Raw genomic sequence first — 20,615 nt, 5'->3', positions numbered from 1 at the left:
CACTACCAATAGGAATTTTTTTAATTTCAAGAATTGATCCTTTTAAAATCTTATTTCCATTTCATGTATCTCAAAGAATCAAAGAATTATAAAATCTCCCATTCAAATGTATACTGCTTTTTTGTTTTGTTGATGATTTCCTTCACTGTGCGAAAGCTTTTTACTTTAATGTCATCCCCCAATAGTTTATTTCTGCTTTTGTTTCACTTGCCAGGAGACATTTACAAAAATGCTGCTATGGCTGATGTCAGAGAAATTACTGCCTCTGTTCTCTTCTAGGATTTTTACGGTGTTAGGTCTCACATTAGAGTCTTTTATCATGCTATTTTTATTTTTGTGTATGATGTTAATAGGTAGTGTCCAGTTTCATTCTTTTATATCAAGTTGTCCAATTTTTTCCCAATATCACTTACTGAGGAGACTATGTTTTCCCCATTGTATATTCTTGCCTCCTTTGCCATAGCTTAACTGACCATATAATTGTGCGTTTACTTCTGGGCTCTCTTCTCTGTTCCATCGATCTATGTGCCTTTTTTGTGCCAGCAGCATACCATTTTTTAAAAATTAGTTTTATTCTGGTATAGTTAACAGTGTTATATTGGTTTCAGGTGTAAAATACAGTGGTTCAACAATTCCACGCAACACCTAGTGCTCATCACAAGTGCACTCCTTAATCTCCCCATCATCTATTTTACCCATCCCCCACCAAGCTTCCCTCTGGCAATCACCAGTTTGTTCTCTATTTTCAAGTCTGTTTCTTGGTTTCTCTCTCTCTCTCTTTTTACCCCTTTATTCATTTGTTTTATTTCTTAAATTCCACGTATGAGTGAGATCATATGGTATTGGTCTTTCTCTGACTGACTTATTTCACTTGGCACTATACTCTCTAGCTCTGGCTATGTTGCGGCAAATGGCAAGATTTCATTCTTTTTTTTTTTTTAATTTTATTATTTATTTGGCAGAAAGACACAGAGAGAGGGAACACAAGCAGGGGGAGTGGGAGAGGGAGAAGCAGGCTTCCTGCGGGAGCCCAATGTGGGCCTCGATCCCAGGACCCTGCGATCATGACCTGACCAGAAGGAAGACGCTTAACAACTAAGTCACCCAGATGCCCAATTTCATTCTTTTTTTATGGCTGAGTAATACCACCTTTTGTTTTTCCATTCATCTATCGATGGATACTTGGGCTGCTTCCATAATTTGGCTATTGTAAGTAATGCTGCAATAAACATGGGGTGCACGTATTCCTTTGAATTAGTGTTTCTGTACTTTTTGGGTAAATATCCAGTACTGCGATTACTGGATCATACGGTAGTTCTACTTTTAACTTTTTGAGGAACCTCCAAACTGTTCTCCAGAGTAGCTGCACAAGTTTGCATTCCCACCAACAGCATGAGAAGGTTCCTTTTTCTCCACATCCTTACCAACACATGCTGTTTTTTGTGTTTTTTATTTTAGCCAATCTGACCATACAGTTTTGGTTATTATCTTGTTATGTATCTTGAAATCTTGAATTGTGATACCTCTAGCTCTATTCTTAATATTTCTTTGGCTATTTGTCTTTTGTGGTTTCATACAACTTTTAGTATTATCTTTTCCAGTTTTGCGAAAAATGCTATTGGTATTTCGACAGGGATTGCACTAAATCTACAGATTGCTTTGAATTATCTGGACATTTAAAAATATTAATTCTTCCAATCCACGACCATGGAATATCTTTATATTTGTTTGTTCATCTTCTATTTCTCTTATCAATAGAAAACTGAACTATTAATAGCCTACTACTGACCAGGAGCCTTACTAACAACATAAACAGTTGATTGATACATCTATTTTGTATGTTAGATGTATTATACACTGTATTCTATAATAAAGTAAGCTGGAAGAAAGAAAATGTTTTTAAGAAAATCATAATGAAGAGAAAATATACTTATAGTACTGTACTATAAAAACTCCACGTATTAGTGGACCCATGCTATTCAAACCCATTTTGAAGGGTCAACTGTCTTATCATCTAATTCATTTACTATCATAAATGAATATTTCTCATACACCTATCAAAGATACTCATTTCTTCAACAAACACATACCAAGTGCTTATTGTGTGCCTCTCATTTTCACCCTTTTTAATCTGTACTCCGTTCTTGTTCTTGGGAGTTCAGCCAAGGAATTCAGAGCTTCTACAAAGTACCCAAAGTACACGAACAAAGATTGGTCTATCTCTCAGAATAAGCATAAATATTAAGTACTTACTTAAATGTGGCCACTTTGTTAATGACATTCTCTAAGCCAGTTTCATTATTTTCCTGTTGAAACAATATTTTTGTCATTTTTACCTTCATGTTATGACTTATCCTTCTCTTATTGTGAACTGAAATACATTTCAACAACGCTCTGGAAGTACTTTGTAAGCAATAAAAAAAGATCAACTTCTAATATAAAAAAAAATGAGGTCTGAAGCCAATTAGCTTTGTTTTGAGGAACCAATTTCTTAACAGAAATAAAATCTATAAATAAACTGCTTTCGGGAGAAATTTTATCTAAGTCTGCCCCCATATGTATATACATACAGACACACACACACACACCCGCCCAACAGTTCAGAGAAAAAGAGCTTTCCTTTATGTAATTTGTTCATCATCCATATCATTTAAGCACATGTCTATGCTGTACCAATACCTAAAACCAAGGTTATAACATAAATGGGGCCTAGAGAAAAATACAGGTAGATGCCCAAATATACATTTGATTCTGGCTTCTGCATTATAATAATTTTCTGATTGGCTGGAACTTTTCCTTAATCAAGTAATTTTTTTTATGAAGTCATTTAAAATCAGGATAAGAACAAAATCAAGATACCAAAGCAAGCTCACAGATTCCCATAGTTGTGCAAAAATTATAATATTTAACCTCCTTTAAAAATAATGCACTTGGTGGACGCCTGGGTGGCTCAGCTGTTGAGCTGGTGCCTTCGGCTCAGGTCATGATCCCAGGGTCCTGGGATCGAGTCCCGCATTGGGTTCCTTGCTCTGTGGGGAGCCTGCTTCTCTCCCTGCCTCTACCTGCCACAATGCCTGCTTGTGCTCTCTCTCTCTCTGACAAATAAATAAATAAAATCTTAAAAAAAAATAATAATGCACTTGGGATAAGCAATGAAGTTAGAGTATGGTAAAGCTTTCTTTTTTTTTTTTTAAAGATTTTATTTATTTATTTGGCAGACAGAGATCACAAGTAGGCAGAGAGGCAGACAGAGAGGCAGACAGAGAGGCAGGCAGAGAGAGAGGTGGAGGCAGGCTCCCTGCGGAGCAGCGAGCCCAACGCGGGGCTCGATCCTAGGACCCTGGGATCATGACCTGAGCAGAAGGCAGAGGCTTAACCCACTGAGCCACCCAGGCGTCCCCTGATGGTAAAGCTTTCTTTTTACAAAGTATGGTATGTACATCACTAGTGGTATGTGAAATTATTTTAGGTTGCACATAGTTATATATTCTTAAAATTTTAAATTATTTTAATATGAATTAGGAAAAAAAAATCCAGAATCTAAACCTACTATTTCACTGATAGGATTGCCTAGAAAGATGCTAAGAAAAAATGTAATTTAGGGGTGCCTGGGTGGCTCAATCAGTTGAACACCTGACTCTGGATTTCAGCTCAGGTCATGATCTTTTAGGTCATGAGACTGGACCCCACATTGGAATCTGCACTTGGTGGGGGGTCTGCTTGAGGATTCTCTCCATCTACCCCTCCCCCCACTCTTGTGCTCATGGGCTCTTTCCCAAATAAATAAATCTTTAAAAAAAAGTAATTTGGTCTTGGGGTGCCTGGGTGGCTCAGTGAGTTAAGCCTCTACCTTCAGCTCAGGTCATGATCTCAGGGTCCTGGGATCGAGCCCCACATCAGGCTCTCTGCTCAGTGGGGAGCCTGCTTCCCCTCCCCTCTCTCTGCCTGCCTCTCTGCCTACTTGTGATCTCTGTCTGTCAAAGAAATAAATAAAATTTAAATAAGTAAATAAATAAATAAAAAGTAATTTAGTCATAAAATGTATTAATAATTATAAAATTGGTAGATGGATATACAGAAATTAGGAGGGTGTTATACCAAATGGTTAGTTTGAGAATCAGTTAACAATGGAACTGGAAAAAGATACAAATATTTTTTGGGAAAAACGACCAATAGTCCAAGCTTATCTCTCTGCTTCTCCAGAACACCTTGATAGTAGATAAGTCTAATCCTCTTTTAAGAATCATTGTTCTAGGTGCCTGGATGTTCTAGGTGCCTGCCTTCAGCTCAGGTCATGATCCCAGGTCCTGGGATCGAGCCCCACATTGGGCTCTCTGCTGGGTGGGGAGCCTACTTCTTCCTCCCCTTCAGCCTGCTTCTCTGCCTACTTGTGATCTCTCTCTCTCTGTCAAATAAATAAATAAAATCTTTCAAAAAAGGCTTAAAAAAATTAAAAGTAAAAAAAAGAATCATTGTTCTCATTCATAATTAGAAATATGAGACTCATAGTCTTTAGGACTAGTACTTTGATTATCAGTATACACAAAAATGTTAAGTATCACCTGTGGTGGCACTGAGAACGACACTGAAGGCCCCAGAGGCAGCAGAGACACTAACGCAGGCTCGCTCTGGGATAGAGGAAGACATCAAGCCTGGAGTAGATTACCAGGGGTCTAGAATGCTTCTATCTAACCTACCTTCCTTCCTTCTCCTGGAATCAGTCCTGCCTGACAGTCTGATGGCTCCCCCAGCTTTTCCAAACTCCCTCACCATTTTCTCTCACAGGCAACATTCCTAATAAACCCTTACATGTTTTATCTTGACATCTGTCTGCATCTTGGAAGATCCAGACTAATACACTACCCAAATAGTATTTCATGGAGCTCCTTTTTTCTCTAGAGAAATTTTATTTTAAGGTAAACAAAAAGTCAAGGAGTTTCTTGTTCTAAGATGTTTTCCAAACAGCTATAATGTTTCTAAAATGTTCCTACCCAAAAGTTCAGAATTAAAGTTTATACCACTAAAGAATGGATAGTTGTAGATCTGCAAAACTTGCCAAATAGGTTTTCCTCAAACTTCAAAGTAGTTTCCAATTAACAAAAAAGGAAAAAAAATTCCATCTTAAGGTGAATGGAGTAAAAAACAATATTGGACTTACATTCTCAGGTAAATTTTTGGCAATGGCACTATGTGGCATGGGTTCAATACAAAGCAAATGAATAATTTCTCTCATTGTGACCTCTTCTTTGGTTACATTTCCCACTCCAGGTACATAACGCTCTCCTAATACAAACAATGAAAAAAAAAGTAAAACAATTATTTTCTGTTTAAATCTCTTCTACCAGGAATACTTATACACAGAACAAGGCAGTTAAGTCCATGAGAGAGTGACCAAAAATTATTTGCACATGTTCCTAAAATCTGAAGAAGTCTTTATGTAAAAGTCAGAGGAAGAGAAATGAAGAGATCTAAAGAACACAGGCTTTCTTGTAATTTATACAAACACAAACACACACAAGTATACATACACATACTCACACATTATAAACAAGGCCCCTCAATTAAATTAGCATGTGTTTCTAAATCAAAAAACAAAGTACATGGCACTGAAAGAGCAGTGGCCATTGTTGAACAAGAGCTTTTCGAGACCTTCAATTTTGTCTCTACTTATTATTTTAAGAAAGAACAGTGAAAACTCAAAAACAAAATACTTAAAATAATATGTATCAGGAATGACTGGTGTTGCTAATGCCCACATGATCACACTTCCATTTTTCATTTCAATAAACTGCCAAATGGAGAGAGAAAAACAGCTAAGTTAACTACGGGAACTTCACCGGTGTCATATCATCTAATTCTAATTGCCTAAAGAAGGCCTACAGTAACTGGCCTTATGTAACCACTGATTTTCAAAACAACATATATACCAAGTCCTATGATATTTATAACGACAGAAAACTTTTGCCTAAGAGATTTGATAAATTCTACACATTAGCCAAAGAATGGCTTTTTGTGAAATAAATTCATTTCAAACAGATCACTCCTCTTAACATATGTAAAGCACTTTGTAACTTTCAATTTTCTTTACTAAAACAATACCCCAGAAGTTCAGTGTTAGAAGGAACTTTAGAGACCATACCGATTAGCCTCAAATTTTACAAATCAGGACTCTGAGACCCAAAGAATATAGATGGCATGCTCTAGATAATCAACATATTATAAATAACAATAATGATGTATAATATATAATAATATAACATATAAATAACTAATAATACAACGTATAATATAACATGTAATTACTATAGAATATTATGTAATTATATATATGTTAATTATACATATATAAATGATATATATTAAATGTTGACTCCTGAAAGCAATGAACTTAACTATACTCAAGAATATAGCAAACATGACAAACCATAAGTGACTCTTAATCTCACAAAACAAACTGAGGGTTGCTGGGGGGAGGGGGTTTGGGAGAGGGGGGTGGGGTTATAGATATTGGGGAGGGTATGTGCTATGGTGAGTGCTGTGACAAGTGTGTAAACCTGGCGATTCACAGACCTGTACCCCTGGGGCTAATAATACATTATATGTTTATAAAAAATAAATAAAAATATAAATAAATAAATTAATTAATTAAAAAAAAGAATATAGCAAACATGAAGTAAAAATCAAATCACATAGGAGGAAAAACCCAATAAATCTGGATAAATGCAGTAACAGAAAAATAATAGTAGCAATAATAAAACAGTAAAAATATAAAAGAGCAAAAACACAATACAGTACTAGAAATTCTTCATATAGCCTTCCAAGAACAAACATTAAAATTTCCCTCAAGTTTTTATAATTTAATAAAGCATAGCATTAACTTAAAAATCTTTTACACATTTCCATCTCATTTAGCAATGAAGGTTTATCATACTTCCTGTGGAGACAAGCAGCCAATAAATAATTAACTCTTTCACAACAAGTAAAATGAACCCATGTTTTCAGATTTAGTTAATGGCTAGAATACTCACTAGGAACTACTAATGTAAAGCCATGTCTGCTGCAGTAAAGTAAGAAATAACAGCTAGAATGAGAAGTTTAGAACTTTCACTTAGCTGATAAAACCAACAGACTATAAAATAGAACATAAAAAAATAAAAGTATGGCTAATATTTGCACAAAGTCATTTAACAGAATGACATGATGAAAATATATTTTATTTAGACCTATTTTACACTGAAATTTCATATGTAAATAAGATTTTTAGCACTCAATGTATAAATATTTTTCATCTACATTTCTAAGTAGGATAACTGTATTCCAGACCTCTACAAACATGACCAATTATAAATCAGGTATTGAAAAATAAAGATATAATAGAGCTGTGCTTTTTCAAAAGCTGGGTCTCTAAATATATCACTCATATTAGTCACATTAATCTCTAATATTCTATGCTATGTTTGGGAGATGAGTAAAATGATAAATCATAGTTTTTATTAATGTTCTCTCTAAAAAGAACTCATATCCTATTTCAAACATGTTTTAATCTTACCTACAATATAGATGAGGACTTGAAGCATTTCCTCTATTAATGTATTATATTGTTTAATCAAATCCTATTGAATCAAAAAAGAATAAATTAGTTACATATGAACCAAAAGCTTTCATAAGACATAGATTTCTGGATCAGGGTCATGGCCTATACAGTCCAGTATTTTCTTCCGGACTACAACAGATTATTAGGTGAATAATTCCCTTATCTGACATCAAATTCCATAAGGTTCACAATAACTGGCAAATAATAACTCAATAAAAATACTACTGTTTTCATGATCATTGCCATATAGCCTTAAGTCAATAAAATAATTCTAATGACTTCCTTCTTTTCTGGGTTGGTGGGACAGTGGCTTCAAACAATAGATCCCAGTTACAGTGACAGTAGCTTTCCTTAATACACCTCTTATTTAAGCAATGTAGCAAATTAAATACTCATTTTTCACTGAGTATAAAATGACCAAAAATTAGCTTTATATTTTATATCCTATTCTTCGGTCCTTTGCAACTAACTTCTAATGTAAAAGCATAAAATAACATGATTCATGAATTCAAAGTAAGGTAAGGACTCCTTTATAAGTTCATATCACATTTCAGAGCACTAAAGGTATAATGAAACTATATAAGACAACAAATAATAAATTGTGAAAAATGTAACAATAAATGAAGAATATCCTTATTAAACAAGAACTCTGACAAAAACAGAAAAAGGTTGAAGGACTAGAAAGATACTTTACTATCAGAAAGGGGGAGCAAAAGGCCAAATAATCAAGAAAACATGATCAGCCTCACTGCTAATTAAAGAACTACACCTACAAATGAAAGACCAGCTTTCACCTACTGCTTCAATGAAGATTAAAAATACCAGTGTCATTACAGATGTACACAGTGGTAGACAGGGTAAATCTGAGTTACTTTTCCAAGAGCAATTTGACAATCTGTATTAAGAGTCTTAAGAAAGAGCACACTGTCTTCATTGGCAAATCTACTTCTAAAAAGTTATCTTAACAGAATAGTTAGGCAAGTGTTTAAACCATAAGGTTCAGAGACATTTCTGAGACCAAAACACTAGAAAACCTCTTCAGCAATAGAGGACTAAGATATAATGTAATCATATAGTACAATAATATGCAGCCATTATGGGGTGCCTGGGTGGCTTAGTGGGTTAAAGCCTCTGCCTTTGGCTCAGGTCATGATCCCAGGGTCCTGGGATCAAGCCCCGCATCGGGCTCTCTGATCAGCAGGGAGCCTGCTTCCTCCTCTCTCTCTGCCTGTCTCTCTGCCTACTTATGATCTCTGTCAAATAAATAAATAAAATCTTAAAAAAAAAAATTATGATGTAGGGGCGCCTGGGTGGCTCAGTCATTAAGCATCTGACTTCTGCTCAGGTCAAGGTCCCAGGGTCCTGGGGTCAAGCCCCAAGTTGGGCTCCCTGCTCAGTGAGAAGCTTGTTTCTCCCTCTCCCACTCCCCAACTTGTGTTCCCTCTGTCGCTGTCTCTCTCTGTCAAATAAATAGATTCATAATCTTTAAAAAATTATGATGTAAAAAATGATGTGCTTGTATATTTATTTAATGACAAGAAAACATATAGCATAATATCTCATTAAGCAGAGAAAGCAAATTACAAAATAGCACATACAAAATGATCCAATTTTTGGGTTAAAAACAAACAAGACACCAAAACTTAAGTGATCATTTCCAAATTCAGTAAAGTCACAGGATATAAAATCAATGTGCAGAAATGTGTTGCATTTCCATACATCAACAATGAAGCAGCAGAAGAAATCAAGGAATCAATCCCATCTGCAAATGCACTGCAAACAAGATGATACCTAGGAATAAATCTAACTATAGAAGTAAAAGGTCTGTACTCTGAAAACTAGAGAAACATTTATGAAAGAAATTGAAAAGGATACAAAGAAATGGAAAAGCATTCCATGCTCATGGATTAGAAAAACAAACATAATTAAAATGTCTATACTGCCCAAAGCAATCTACACATTTAATGCAACCCCTATCAAAATACCACAAGCATTTTTCAGAGTTAGAACAAACAATCCTAAAATTTGTATGGATCCACAAAAGACCCCAAAGAGCCAAAGCAATTCTGAAAAGGAAAAACAAAACTGGAGGTATCATGATTCCAGATTTCAAGCTATATTACAAACCTGTTGTCACAAGACAGTATGGTATTGGCACAAAAACAGACACATAGATCAATGGAACAGAAGAGAAAACCCAGTAATGACTCTCAACTCTATGGTCAAATAATCTTCAACAGAGCATGAAAGAATATCCAATAGAAAAAAGTCCCTTAGGGGCCTGGGTGGCTCAGTTGGTTAAGCAACTGCCTTCGGCTCAGGTCGTGATCCTGGAATCCAGGGATCAAGTCCTGCATCGGACTCCCAGCTTCCCGGGGAGTCTGCATCTCCCTCTGACCTTCTCTCCTCTCATTCTCTTTATCTCTCTCTCTCTCTCAAATAAATAAAATCTTAAGAAAAAAAAAGAAAAAAAGAAAAAAGACAGTCTCTTAAATCGTGTTGGGAAAACTGGACAGCATCATCCAGAAGAATGAAACTGGACCACTTTCCTAAACCATACAGAAAAATAAATTCAAAATGGATCAAAGACCTTAATGTGAGACAGGAAACCATCAAAATCCTAGAGGGAAACGCAGGCAGAAGTCTCTTTGATCTCTGCCATAGCAACTTATTAGACATGTGGCCAAAGGCAAGGGAAACAAAAACAAAAATGAATTACTGGGACTTCTTCAAGATAAAGAGCTTCTGCACAGCGAAAGAAACATTTAACAAAACTAAAAGGCAGCTTTCAGAATGGGATAGTTGCAAGTGACATATCTGATACAGGGTTAGTATTCAAAATCTACAAAGAACTTAACAAATTCAACTCCCCAAGAAACAAATAATCCAGTTAAGAAATGGGCAGAAGAGGGGCATCTGGGTGGCTCAGTTGGTTAAGCGTCTGCCTTCCGATCAAGTCATGATCCCAGGGTCCTGGGATCGAACCCCACATTTGCTCCCTGCTCAGCGGGGAGCCTGCTTCTTCCTCTCCCTCTGCCTGCTGCTACCCCTGCTTGTGCTTCCCCCCGCCAAGAAAATAAATAAACAAAAATCTTTAAAAATAAAAAAAGAAATGGGCAGAAGACATGAAGAGACATTTTTCCAAAGAAGATATCCAGATGGCTGACAGACACAGAAAAAGATGCCTAACATCACTCATCATCAGGAAAATACAAATCAAAACTATGATGAGATACCACCTCACACCTGACAGAATGGTTAAAATTAACAACACAAGAAACCATGGGTGTTGGCAAGGATGTGGAGAAAGGGGAACCCTCTTGCACTGTTGGTGGGAATGCAAATGGGTACAGCCACTCCAGAGCTGTTTGGAGGTTCCTCAAAAAGTTAAAAATAGAACTACTGTATGATCCAGCAATTGCACTACAAGGTATTTACCCAAACAATAAAAAATACAGATTTGAAGGGTATATGCACCCTGATGTTTATAGCAGCATTATCAACAATAGCCAAATTGCCCAAATGTCCATCAACTGATGAAAGGATAAAGAAGATGCACAATGGAATATTATTCAGCCATCAAAAAGAATGAAATCCTGCCAACAATGTGGATGGAGCTAGAGTGTATTATGCTAAATGAAATAAGTCAGTCAGAGAAAGACAAATACCATATGATCTCAGTCATTTGTGGAATTTAAAAAAGAAAAAGATGAACATTTGGGAAGGCAGAAAACAAAGGAGAGAGGGAACCAAGCCATAAGTGACTTTTTTTTTTTTTTTAAGATTTTATTTGACACAGAGACAGAGAGGGAGAAAGCACAGGCAGGGGGAGTGGCAGACAGAGGGAGAAGCAGGCTTCCCTGCTAGGCAGGGAGCCCAATGCAGGGCTTGATCCCAGGACCCTGAGCCAAAGGCAGACACTTAACCTACTGAATCATAGATACCTGCCATAAATGACTCTTTTTTTTTTTTCCTAAAGATTTTATTTATTTATTTGACAGAGAGAGACACAGCAAGGGAGGGAACACAAGCAGGGGGCAGTTAGAAAGGGAGAGGCAGGCTCCCCACAGAGCAGGAAGCCCAATGCAGGGCTCAATCCCAGGACCCTGGAATCACAACTCGAGTCGAAGGCAGACGCTCAACATCTGAGCTGCCCAGGTGCCCCTGTAAGTGACTCTTAATGCTGGAGAACAAACAAAGGGTTGATGGAGGGGATCGACTAAATGGGTGATGGGTCTTAAACAGGGCACTTGTGATGAGCACTGGGTATTGTATATTAGTGATGAATCAGTGAATTCTACTCTAGAAACCAATATTGCACTGTGTGTTAACTAATAACATTTTTAAAAAAAGTGATCATTTCTAGGAGGCAGGCTGTTTCACATGATTTTTCTTATTATTAATCTATATATTCTAAATTTTTTAAAAGAGTATATGTGTGCATATGTAGATAGATATGCATGTTGTATGTATGTGTGATTTTTGGAAATATATCTAAAGAAAAAAATTCTAAATATTAAAATTGTTAACAAAAATATTTCCTTTGGAATTTATTTACATGTCCATTTCTGTTCTTACCTGGTCTTTTGTGGATATAGTCTTATTAAAAGCATCAGCAAGTTCATACCTCTGAAGTACCAGTAACAAGAACTTGTTGGGATCCATTAAAGATGCACCAATCTGTGAAAGAAATGCAGCATCATAGTTCTACATGTACTGAATGAAGAAACATTTGTCTCTAGTAGGACTTCAGAAATAGTATACAGTTTGCAGAAGATAATGTAGTAGTCCCTTCCATTTTTAGTTTTAACAGTAAGAAAATTATAAATAAAGTTAAAAATAATTATAGTATCTTTTCTCATTACAAGGGATCTAAGAAGGAAAGTTAAGACATAAATATCAAAAGTAATTTCAATAGGTACCTGAAGCATAATGATATCTTTATCATACATTTCTTCTCTGCATTTAACATCTTGGTAATAAAACACCTATAAAATAAAAGGTAGAAGTTACAAGAATTATTTTATTTTAAACAGAATCCTCAACAAAAACTTCTTAAAAACTTTCTCAAAATGAAAAATTCCAAGAACTCCTTAGTGGGGAAAAAATGTAAATCTCTGAATTATTTTAAGGGATTTGTGAGATTTTGAAGGAAATATGGCATGAAAATACTTCAGAGTTTAAAATACTCTAAATCGGGGCACCTGGGTGGCTCAGTTGGTTTGGTTAAGCATCTGCCTTCACCTCAGATCATGATCCCAGAGTCCTGGGACCGAATCCTGTATTGGGCTCCCTGCTCAGAGAGGAGCCTGCTTCTCTCCCTCTCCCCTTGTTCTTCCTCCCAGCTCATGCTCTCTCTCACTGTGTCAGATAAATAACCAAAATGTTTAAAAGACAAAAAAACCCAAACAAACAAAAAAAAGAAGGGTGGTGGGAAGACTACATGTCCCCAAGTAAGGAAATCTTCAGAAAAGACCTATACTAATGGACAGGTTTCTACTGGCTTTCATTTACTCTATCTACTCAATAGGATAGAAGAACAAAAGTCTGTATGGTTACCAGAACTTTCATTTCTGAGTTTCTATAAGAGAACAGGAAATAGTCAGCAAAATCCAAAAAGGAAATAGTCAGCAAAATCTAGGGACATAGGTTAAAACCAAAAAAGAAAGAACAATCAGAGAATGAACATACTCATAAATGTAAACAGGACTTGCCATACCTGGCTAATGAGAGAGAGCCCATTTCTTCGCCACATCTCAGCAACAACCTGGGCAACCAATACCAGACAACGCAAAGGATATTCCACTAGTACCTCTACTTGAAAGTCCTCCTGAAATAGATGAGCAATTTTGTTATTTTTCAGAGGGCTTGGCTGTGTCTCAAAGTTATGGCACTACACAATCCTCAGTTTTCTCATCTGTAAAATGGATGGACCTGAATGAGTAATTCGAAGTTCTTGTGATTCAGATTTCAATGTACTTATAAAGAGACATAAAAGGACGAAATTCAGGTAGGTTTCAAAATTTTTCTTCCCTCTCATCAACCAAGAGGTGTTTAGAAATAGGACATAAGTAAATTAACGCTTAATAGATTCACTTACAAAAGGCACAAATTCATGCAGTCTTGAAACAGCTCCCAGCCTGCTTAAACGCACATGAAGACCTAACGTTATTAAAAAAAGAGAGAGAGAGAGAAATCAAAAAAGAATAAACCCAGTTTAATTGTCTCATTAACTCCTCAAGTTTAGAATCTTATGAGATGGAAATGTACATTTATTGAGTTTAGCAATGCAAACTTTTGATTTCTAATTTTGAAACACAGTAATATATTAATATTACTACTATATAATATCCTATATTGTGCAAGATGTGCTTATATATTATGTAAAAATAATATGCTGCCAAGATATTTTCTTATTCTGCTCTTAAATAAGCATAAAAAAAATGAAAACTAATTTAATAATTTCTTTTTATAAAAATGGAAGTGACATAAAAATCATGTCAATTACACCATGTACAAAATTTAACTAAATTAATCAAAAAGCTACACACAGAAGCTAAAATTATAAAATTCTTAGAAGAAAATAGGGAAAAGGCTTCAATACATTAGATTTAGCAATAATTTTGAAGGACACTATCAAAAGAGTAGAAAAGCAATGCACAAAATGAGAAAATATTTGTACATCATATATCTGACATCTATCTCCAACAACAAATAAATATGTTTAAAAAACTACAGAGGACTTGAATAAACATTTCTCAAAGAAGATACAAACATGGCCAAAGGAAAAGATGCTCAAGAGTCACTAATCATTGGGGAAATGCACATCAAAACCACAATGGGCTACCACTTCATTCATTAGGAAGGCTATTTTTAAAAAAAATAGAAAATAAGAAGTGTTGGTGAGGATGTGGAAAAAATGGAATCCTTGGGCACTGCCAATGGGAATGTAAAATGATGCAGTTGCTATGAAAACGAGTATGGGGGTCCTGGGTGGCTCCGTGGGTTAAAGCCTCTGCCTTTGGCTCAGGTCATGATCTCAGGGTCCGGGGATCAAGCCCACATCTGGCTCTCTGCTCAGCAGGGAGCCTGCTTCCTCCTCTCTCTCTGCCTACTTGTGATCTCTGTCAAATAAGTAAATAAAATCTTTAAAAAAAGAAAGAAAGAAAGAAAATGAGTATGGAGTTTCCTCAAAAAATTAAAAAGTAGAATTACCTTATGAGCCAGCAATTCTACTTACAATACATACCACAAAGAACTGAAAACAAACAGATTCTTGTACACTCATATTCACAGTAACATTATTCACAACAGCCAAAAGGTGGAAGTAACCCAAACATCCATTTGTGGATGAATGCATAAACAAAAGGTAGTGTATACACACACGCGCACGCACACACACACACACACACACACACTATGGAATATTATTCAGCATCAAAAAGGAAGGAAATTTGAAAAAAAGGAAGGAAATTCTGATAGATGCTATAACATGGATAAACTAAGGATATTGTAGTAAGTGAAATAAGCCAGTTTTTTTTTAAGATTTTTTTTTTAAAGATTTTATTTATTTATTTGACAGACAGAGATCACAAGCAGGCAGAGAGGCAGGCAGAGAGAGAGGAGGAAGCAGGCTTCTGCCCGAACAGTGAGCCTGATGCGGGGCTCGATCCCAGCACCCTGGGATCATGACCTGCGCCAAAGGCAGAGGCTTTAACCCACTGAACCACCCAGGCGCCCCTTTTTTTAAGATTTTTTATTTATTTATTTGACAGACAGAGATCACAAGTAGGCAGAGAGGCAGGCAGAGAGAGAGGGGGAAGCAGGCTCCCCGCTGAGCAGAGAGCCTGATACGGGGCTCGTTCCCAGGACCCCGAGATCATGACCTGAGCCAAAGACAGAGGCTTAAGCCACTGAGCCATCCAGGTGCCCCCCAAATAAGCCAATTTTATTTATTTATTTATTTATTTAAGATTTTTTATTTATTCACTTGAAAGAGATCACAGGTAGGCAGAGAGGCAGGCAGAGAGAGAGGAAGAAGCAGGCTCCCTGCCAAGCAGAGAGCCCAATGCGGGGCTCGATCCCAGGACCCTGAGATCATGACCTGAGTCGAAGGCAGAGGCTTTAACACACTGAGCCACCCAGGCGCCCCAATAAGCCAATTTTTAAAGGATATTGTAAGATTTTAATTATGTGAGGTACCTAGAGTAGTCAAGTCCTAGAAATGGAAAGTAGAAATGTGACTGCCAGGTACTACAGGGAAGTCAAGATTGAGGCATTATATTGAATAGGTACCAAATTTCAGTGGGGAAAGATGAAAAAAATTCTGAACATGGATGGTGGTGATAACTGCACAACAATGTGACGTACTTAATGCCACTGTATACACAGAGGAGAACAGAGTTGGGGGAATCGGAGGGGGAGACAAAGCATGAGAGACTATGGACTCTGAGAAACAAATGTGGGTTTTGGAGGGGAGGGGTATGGGGGGCTGGGTGAGGCTGGTGATGGGTATTATGGAGGGCACGTAATGCATGGGGCACTGGGTGTGGTGCATAAACAATGAATTTTGGAACACTGAAAAAATAAAAGAAAAAAGAAAAAAATTTTAAAAATGGTTAAAATGATAAACTTCGTATTATATGTATATTTTACTACTATTAAAAATATATATGTAGGGGCATCTGCTGGCTCAGTCACTAGAGCATGCAACTGTTTTTGGTTTTTTTTTTAAAGATTTTATTTATTTTAGAGAGAGAAAGGCAAGCATAAGAAGCAGGGGGTGGGGAAGGGAGAGGCAGAGGGGCAGTGAGAGAGCCGGGCAGAGAATATCAAGCAGACTTCCCACTGAGACCAATGAGCCTGCAGACCTGCTCAATCCCATGATCCTGAGATCACAACATGAGCTGAAACCAAGAGTCAGACACTTAAGTGACTGAGCCACACAGGCTCCCTGGGTATGTGACTCTTGATCTCAGGATTGTGAGCTCAAGCCCCACATTGGGAGTAGAGCTTCATGACTTCCCAACTAACTAAATTAGAAAGCTGCTATCAATATTATTTAAAAATAAATAAATAAATGCACTTAAAGAAAGTTGTTTTAAAAAAACTGACAGGGCCAATTTACATGGAAATGCAAATCAAAGAATGATTAAATAAAATTTATGATTTCTTTCTTTTAGTGGTGAAAGGAACAATGACACAGATAGCACATTGGTGTAATCAAGCAGAGAGGGTGTTAAAAACCAGTAACAATGTGTGTTAACCATACTTCAATTAAAAAAAAAAAACAAAAAAACAATGAGAATTTAAAAATTTGAAACAACAATAAAACAAAAACAAACTAGCAAAAAGATTTTGCGATATTTAAGTCTGAGTGGAAGATGAGTTACCAAGTTAGTCCTTAAGTTTGTATTACAAGGATCCATTACTTGATCCAGATAAAAAAAGGCCCGGGTTCACAAGCATCCTTAGATAGATGTTATTTGAAGGACAGTGACAGTTCTTAACTGCAGTATCTGATCTGAGTATGTCTGTACACACTGAGCACAGAACAAAAACAGAAATAATTCCACTACCCTGAATATCTAAAAAACAAAGCTAATAGAAACCTGCAAAAAACGAACACTCACCAGCAAGAGTCCTAGAGAGTGGCAGATGTATGCTTACAAGATCTTCAGATACTCTGTAGGACTTAGTTTCCAGAGTATGACCACACAATTGTACTACTGTCTTACTACTAGATATAAAACTTGTACTGCACCTCATCACAGCTTTGTGACATTCTTTATAAGCCACAAGTAAGAGCTCTTCCTAAAAGAAAAATAAAAATGCAAATAGATTAACAAGTTACTTTCCTATACCACTCAATAAATATAAGCTAAATATAAGCACAAATATATATAAATAAGCAAAATAATATAAAAAATAATATAAGCACAAAATTATTTTATGTACAGCAGGGACACCTGCAGAGGATCTGCAAACTAGGTGGAAATATAAGACAGACAGACAGACACAGACACACACATGTGCACTATCGAAGTAAAACATTTTAAGTACCATGTAAATGGTACAAACAAATTAAGAGGGAGGAAAAAGAATTATAAACAACTGGGAAGACATATTTATGAAAGCATTTTTGGGTGGGGTCTAAAAGAATATGCAGAATTTAAGTATGGGGGAAAAGATGACAATAGGTGGCAGGAGAGGCAGAGGGGGAGGGAGAGAGAGGGGCAGGGAATCTCAAGCCGACTCCGCACTGAGCCTGGAGCCCTGCCTGCTCCCATGATCCTGAGATCATGCTCTTGCATGCTTGTCTCTTTCTCCTCCTACAATAAATATAATCTTAAAAAAAAAAAAAAAAGAGTCATGTGCTCTCCTGACTATTCTCTCTCTAAAATAAAATCTTGTGCTCACTTCAGCAGCACATATACTAAAATAAAATCTTAAAAAAAAAAAAGTCACATACTCTACTGACTGAGGTGACAGTGGCATCATAAGCAGAGAGGGGGTAAACAGAGAAAAAAGGGGAAGTCCAATTCCTGTTCAGTCACCGTGGAAGAATAAAAAACTAGATAAATTAAAGGATTTATGGATGAAATTAATGAGCAGTTAAGCTGGAAATATGCCTTGGCAAGTATGTAAATGCACTGATTATGTCTGAAGTGTAATGATGTCAATACAACTGCTTCAGAAAGAATTAATGAGTGTTACTGAAGATGACAGATTGGAGAGGGTAATGTTAGAAGACAAGGGAACCAAGAGAAAGATTACCAAGAAGTCTAACTGTAAGGGGACAGGGTTTTAATTGTGTTGGGGGCAGTCAAGGCAAAAGAGAAAGAACACACAGGAAATAAGTTAGAATTATAAAGTAAATTTAGGATAAGGAAAAGTCAAATTAGGATAGTATGCCAGGGAGAGAAGAGTCAAACTGACTTTTCAACACCGTGTCTCTTACACTAATTTTATCCCAAAAAAGGGATTTTATGAGCAAATAAATTAGGAATATTCCACTTAGAAATGAGCACATTGATTATTTAAAGGGTCTGAGAAGTTCAGTGGCATTTTAAAAAATCCTATTTTATGTGAACACAGAACTTTCTCCCCTGAAAAATCTGTTAACATCTAACACACAGAATGCAGTGGCTCTGAGATTTTTCTGTGTGGATGAATGTATGAATCACAGTGAACAAGGGAAGTTGAGAAGGGAAAGTACAAGACGGAAGTAGAAAGAAATGATGACAAACCAATTTAATATACTTTGAATTTGAAATGTAAGTATAAGATCTAAGCAAGGATATCTAGCACATAAACAGAAACGATACTATGGCTTAGGACAGTCATCTCTGCAGTTTTTTTTTTTTTTTAATATTTTATTTATTTATTTGACAAAGAGAAAGAAAGATCACAAGAAAGCAAAGAAGCAGGCAGAGAGAGACGGGGAAGCAGGCTTCCTGCTGAGCAGAGAGCCCAATGTGCACCTCAATCCCAGGGCCCTGGGATCACGACCTGAGCTGAAGACAGAGGCTTACCCCACTGAGCCACCCAGGCGCCCCTCATCTCTGCAGTTTTAACTGAGGTGGTAGAAAGGAAAGACCTAAAACTATAAGAAGAGAATATTGGGAATGTCTCGTTTAGTAGGCAGAAAGAATTGGGGTGGGGGGAAGGAATCACTGAAATCTTAACAAATCAATAACAGAAGTATTAGAATAAGTAGGTTTGTAAAAATCAGGGGGAAAGAAAGTTTCAAAAAGATTAAGGTACTCAACAGGGGCACCTGGGTGGCTCAGTTGGTTAAGCATCTGCCTTTGGCTCAGGGTCCTGGGATCCAGCCCTGTGTTGGGCCCCCTGCTCAGCGAGGAGTCTGCTTCTCCCTGTGCCTGTGCCCCAATCCCTGCTTATACTCTCCCTCTCTCTCTCAAATTAATAAATAAAGTCTTGAAAGAAAAAAAAAAAAAGATTAAGGTACTCAACAGAATACAATGACAAACATTTGAAGGAAGATGGGGACTTAGAAAAGATTCTCTGAATTTGGTTACTACATAGATCCTTTGAAATTTTTTTCAAAAAGCAGTTCCAATCAATTGGTAAGGGCAGAAAGCAGACCCTAAAGAAGTTTCAGAAGCTAGAGTGACAAGATCAAACATAGATGACTTCAGAAAGTTTGGTAAATGTCAAGATGAGCAACGCATACTTTGACCTCATCTTAAATTTAATTATACATGCCCTCCCTAAGGTGAGGGCTGCCAAAAAATATGTGATATGGCTAGTTGCTGGACAATATTTCCTGTCCTTATTGTTCTACAAAGCTACAGTGCTAGATTAAATCCTGTCATGTCTGTATGACTGCTACTCTGAACCTGTGATCAACTGCTCATGGTGAAGCAGAAAAAAGGAGGAAAAAAGAGAGTTCACAGTTCACAGGGGTAGCAGAGACAACTAAGGGGCTTTTATTCTTATTGATTTTAAGGAAAGGGGAGTCCTATGTGTGTATAGGCAGATGATTGAAAGAGTGGGAAGTAACAGAGGAGACAAATGAGGAAGCCAATTCCAGGAAGAAGTAGCTCAGGACCAAGAGCCTAGGTAGAGACCTCAGTTTTAGAAAGAAAGAGATGAAAAGAATAGGACCAAGTGTGAAGACACAAAGAAACTTAATGAATAGACTGTGTCATGTAAGAAGAATAGAGAAACTCGAGAAATCAAAAGAATTTGATTCAGATAATGTCAGTTTTTTCAAAACAGAAATAAATAATGTCACCTAGGGTTGGACTGTGTGTTTTAAGAGGGCTATGGTCTAAAATTATTGCATAAGGAAATATATTAGCTCTATATTTTGAAATTAATTTTCTTAATGGTTTAATATGCATAACAGAGCTCTTGACTTAATAAATATTCACCCTTTTCTACTACTGATATAGTTTAAAGTCTAATGTGATCCTAATTTTCACACTAACATTCATGTCCAAGGAAATAAATGAATAAATACATATATAAATAACTGTGTTTTGTTGTATTGTTT

General features: G+C 36.6%; 1 protein-coding gene across 4 annotated transcripts in view; it reads right to left on the bottom strand.

Annotated features, from left to right (window-relative positions):
• Positions 1–20,615, bottom strand: part of UBR1 (ubiquitin protein ligase E3 component n-recognin 1) — a 147,162-nt gene that overhangs the window by 64,125 nt on the left and 62,422 nt on the right. For all 4 annotated transcript variants that reach the window (XM_032856700.1, XM_032856702.1, XM_032856703.1 and 1 more), the window contains exons 15-22: positions 17,227–17,407; positions 13,695–13,756; positions 13,314–13,424; positions 12,517–12,582; positions 12,173–12,274; positions 7,550–7,613; positions 5,159–5,283; positions 2,254–2,306 (exon numbers count right to left, since the gene is read on the bottom strand). In XM_032856700.1, the coding sequence (XP_032712591.1) occupies positions 2,254–2,306; positions 5,159–5,283; positions 7,550–7,613; positions 12,173–12,274; positions 12,517–12,582; positions 13,314–13,424; positions 13,695–13,756; positions 17,227–17,407 (764 nt within the window). The remainder of the gene's footprint in view (positions 1–2,253; positions 2,307–5,158; positions 5,284–7,549; positions 7,614–12,172; positions 12,275–12,516; positions 12,583–13,313; positions 13,425–13,694; positions 13,757–17,226; positions 17,408–20,615) is intronic.

The sequence above is a fragment of the Lontra canadensis genome, unplaced genomic scaffold (assembly GCF_010015895.1).
Source record: "Lontra canadensis isolate GAN:19392208 unplaced genomic scaffold, GSC_riverotter_1.0 scaffold12, whole genome shotgun sequence".
Classification (NCBI taxonomy): domain Eukaryota; kingdom Metazoa; phylum Chordata; class Mammalia; order Carnivora; family Mustelidae; genus Lontra; species Lontra canadensis.
Note: the sequence above shows the minus strand (reverse complement) of the source record. Positions and strands in the feature narration are given on the sequence as shown.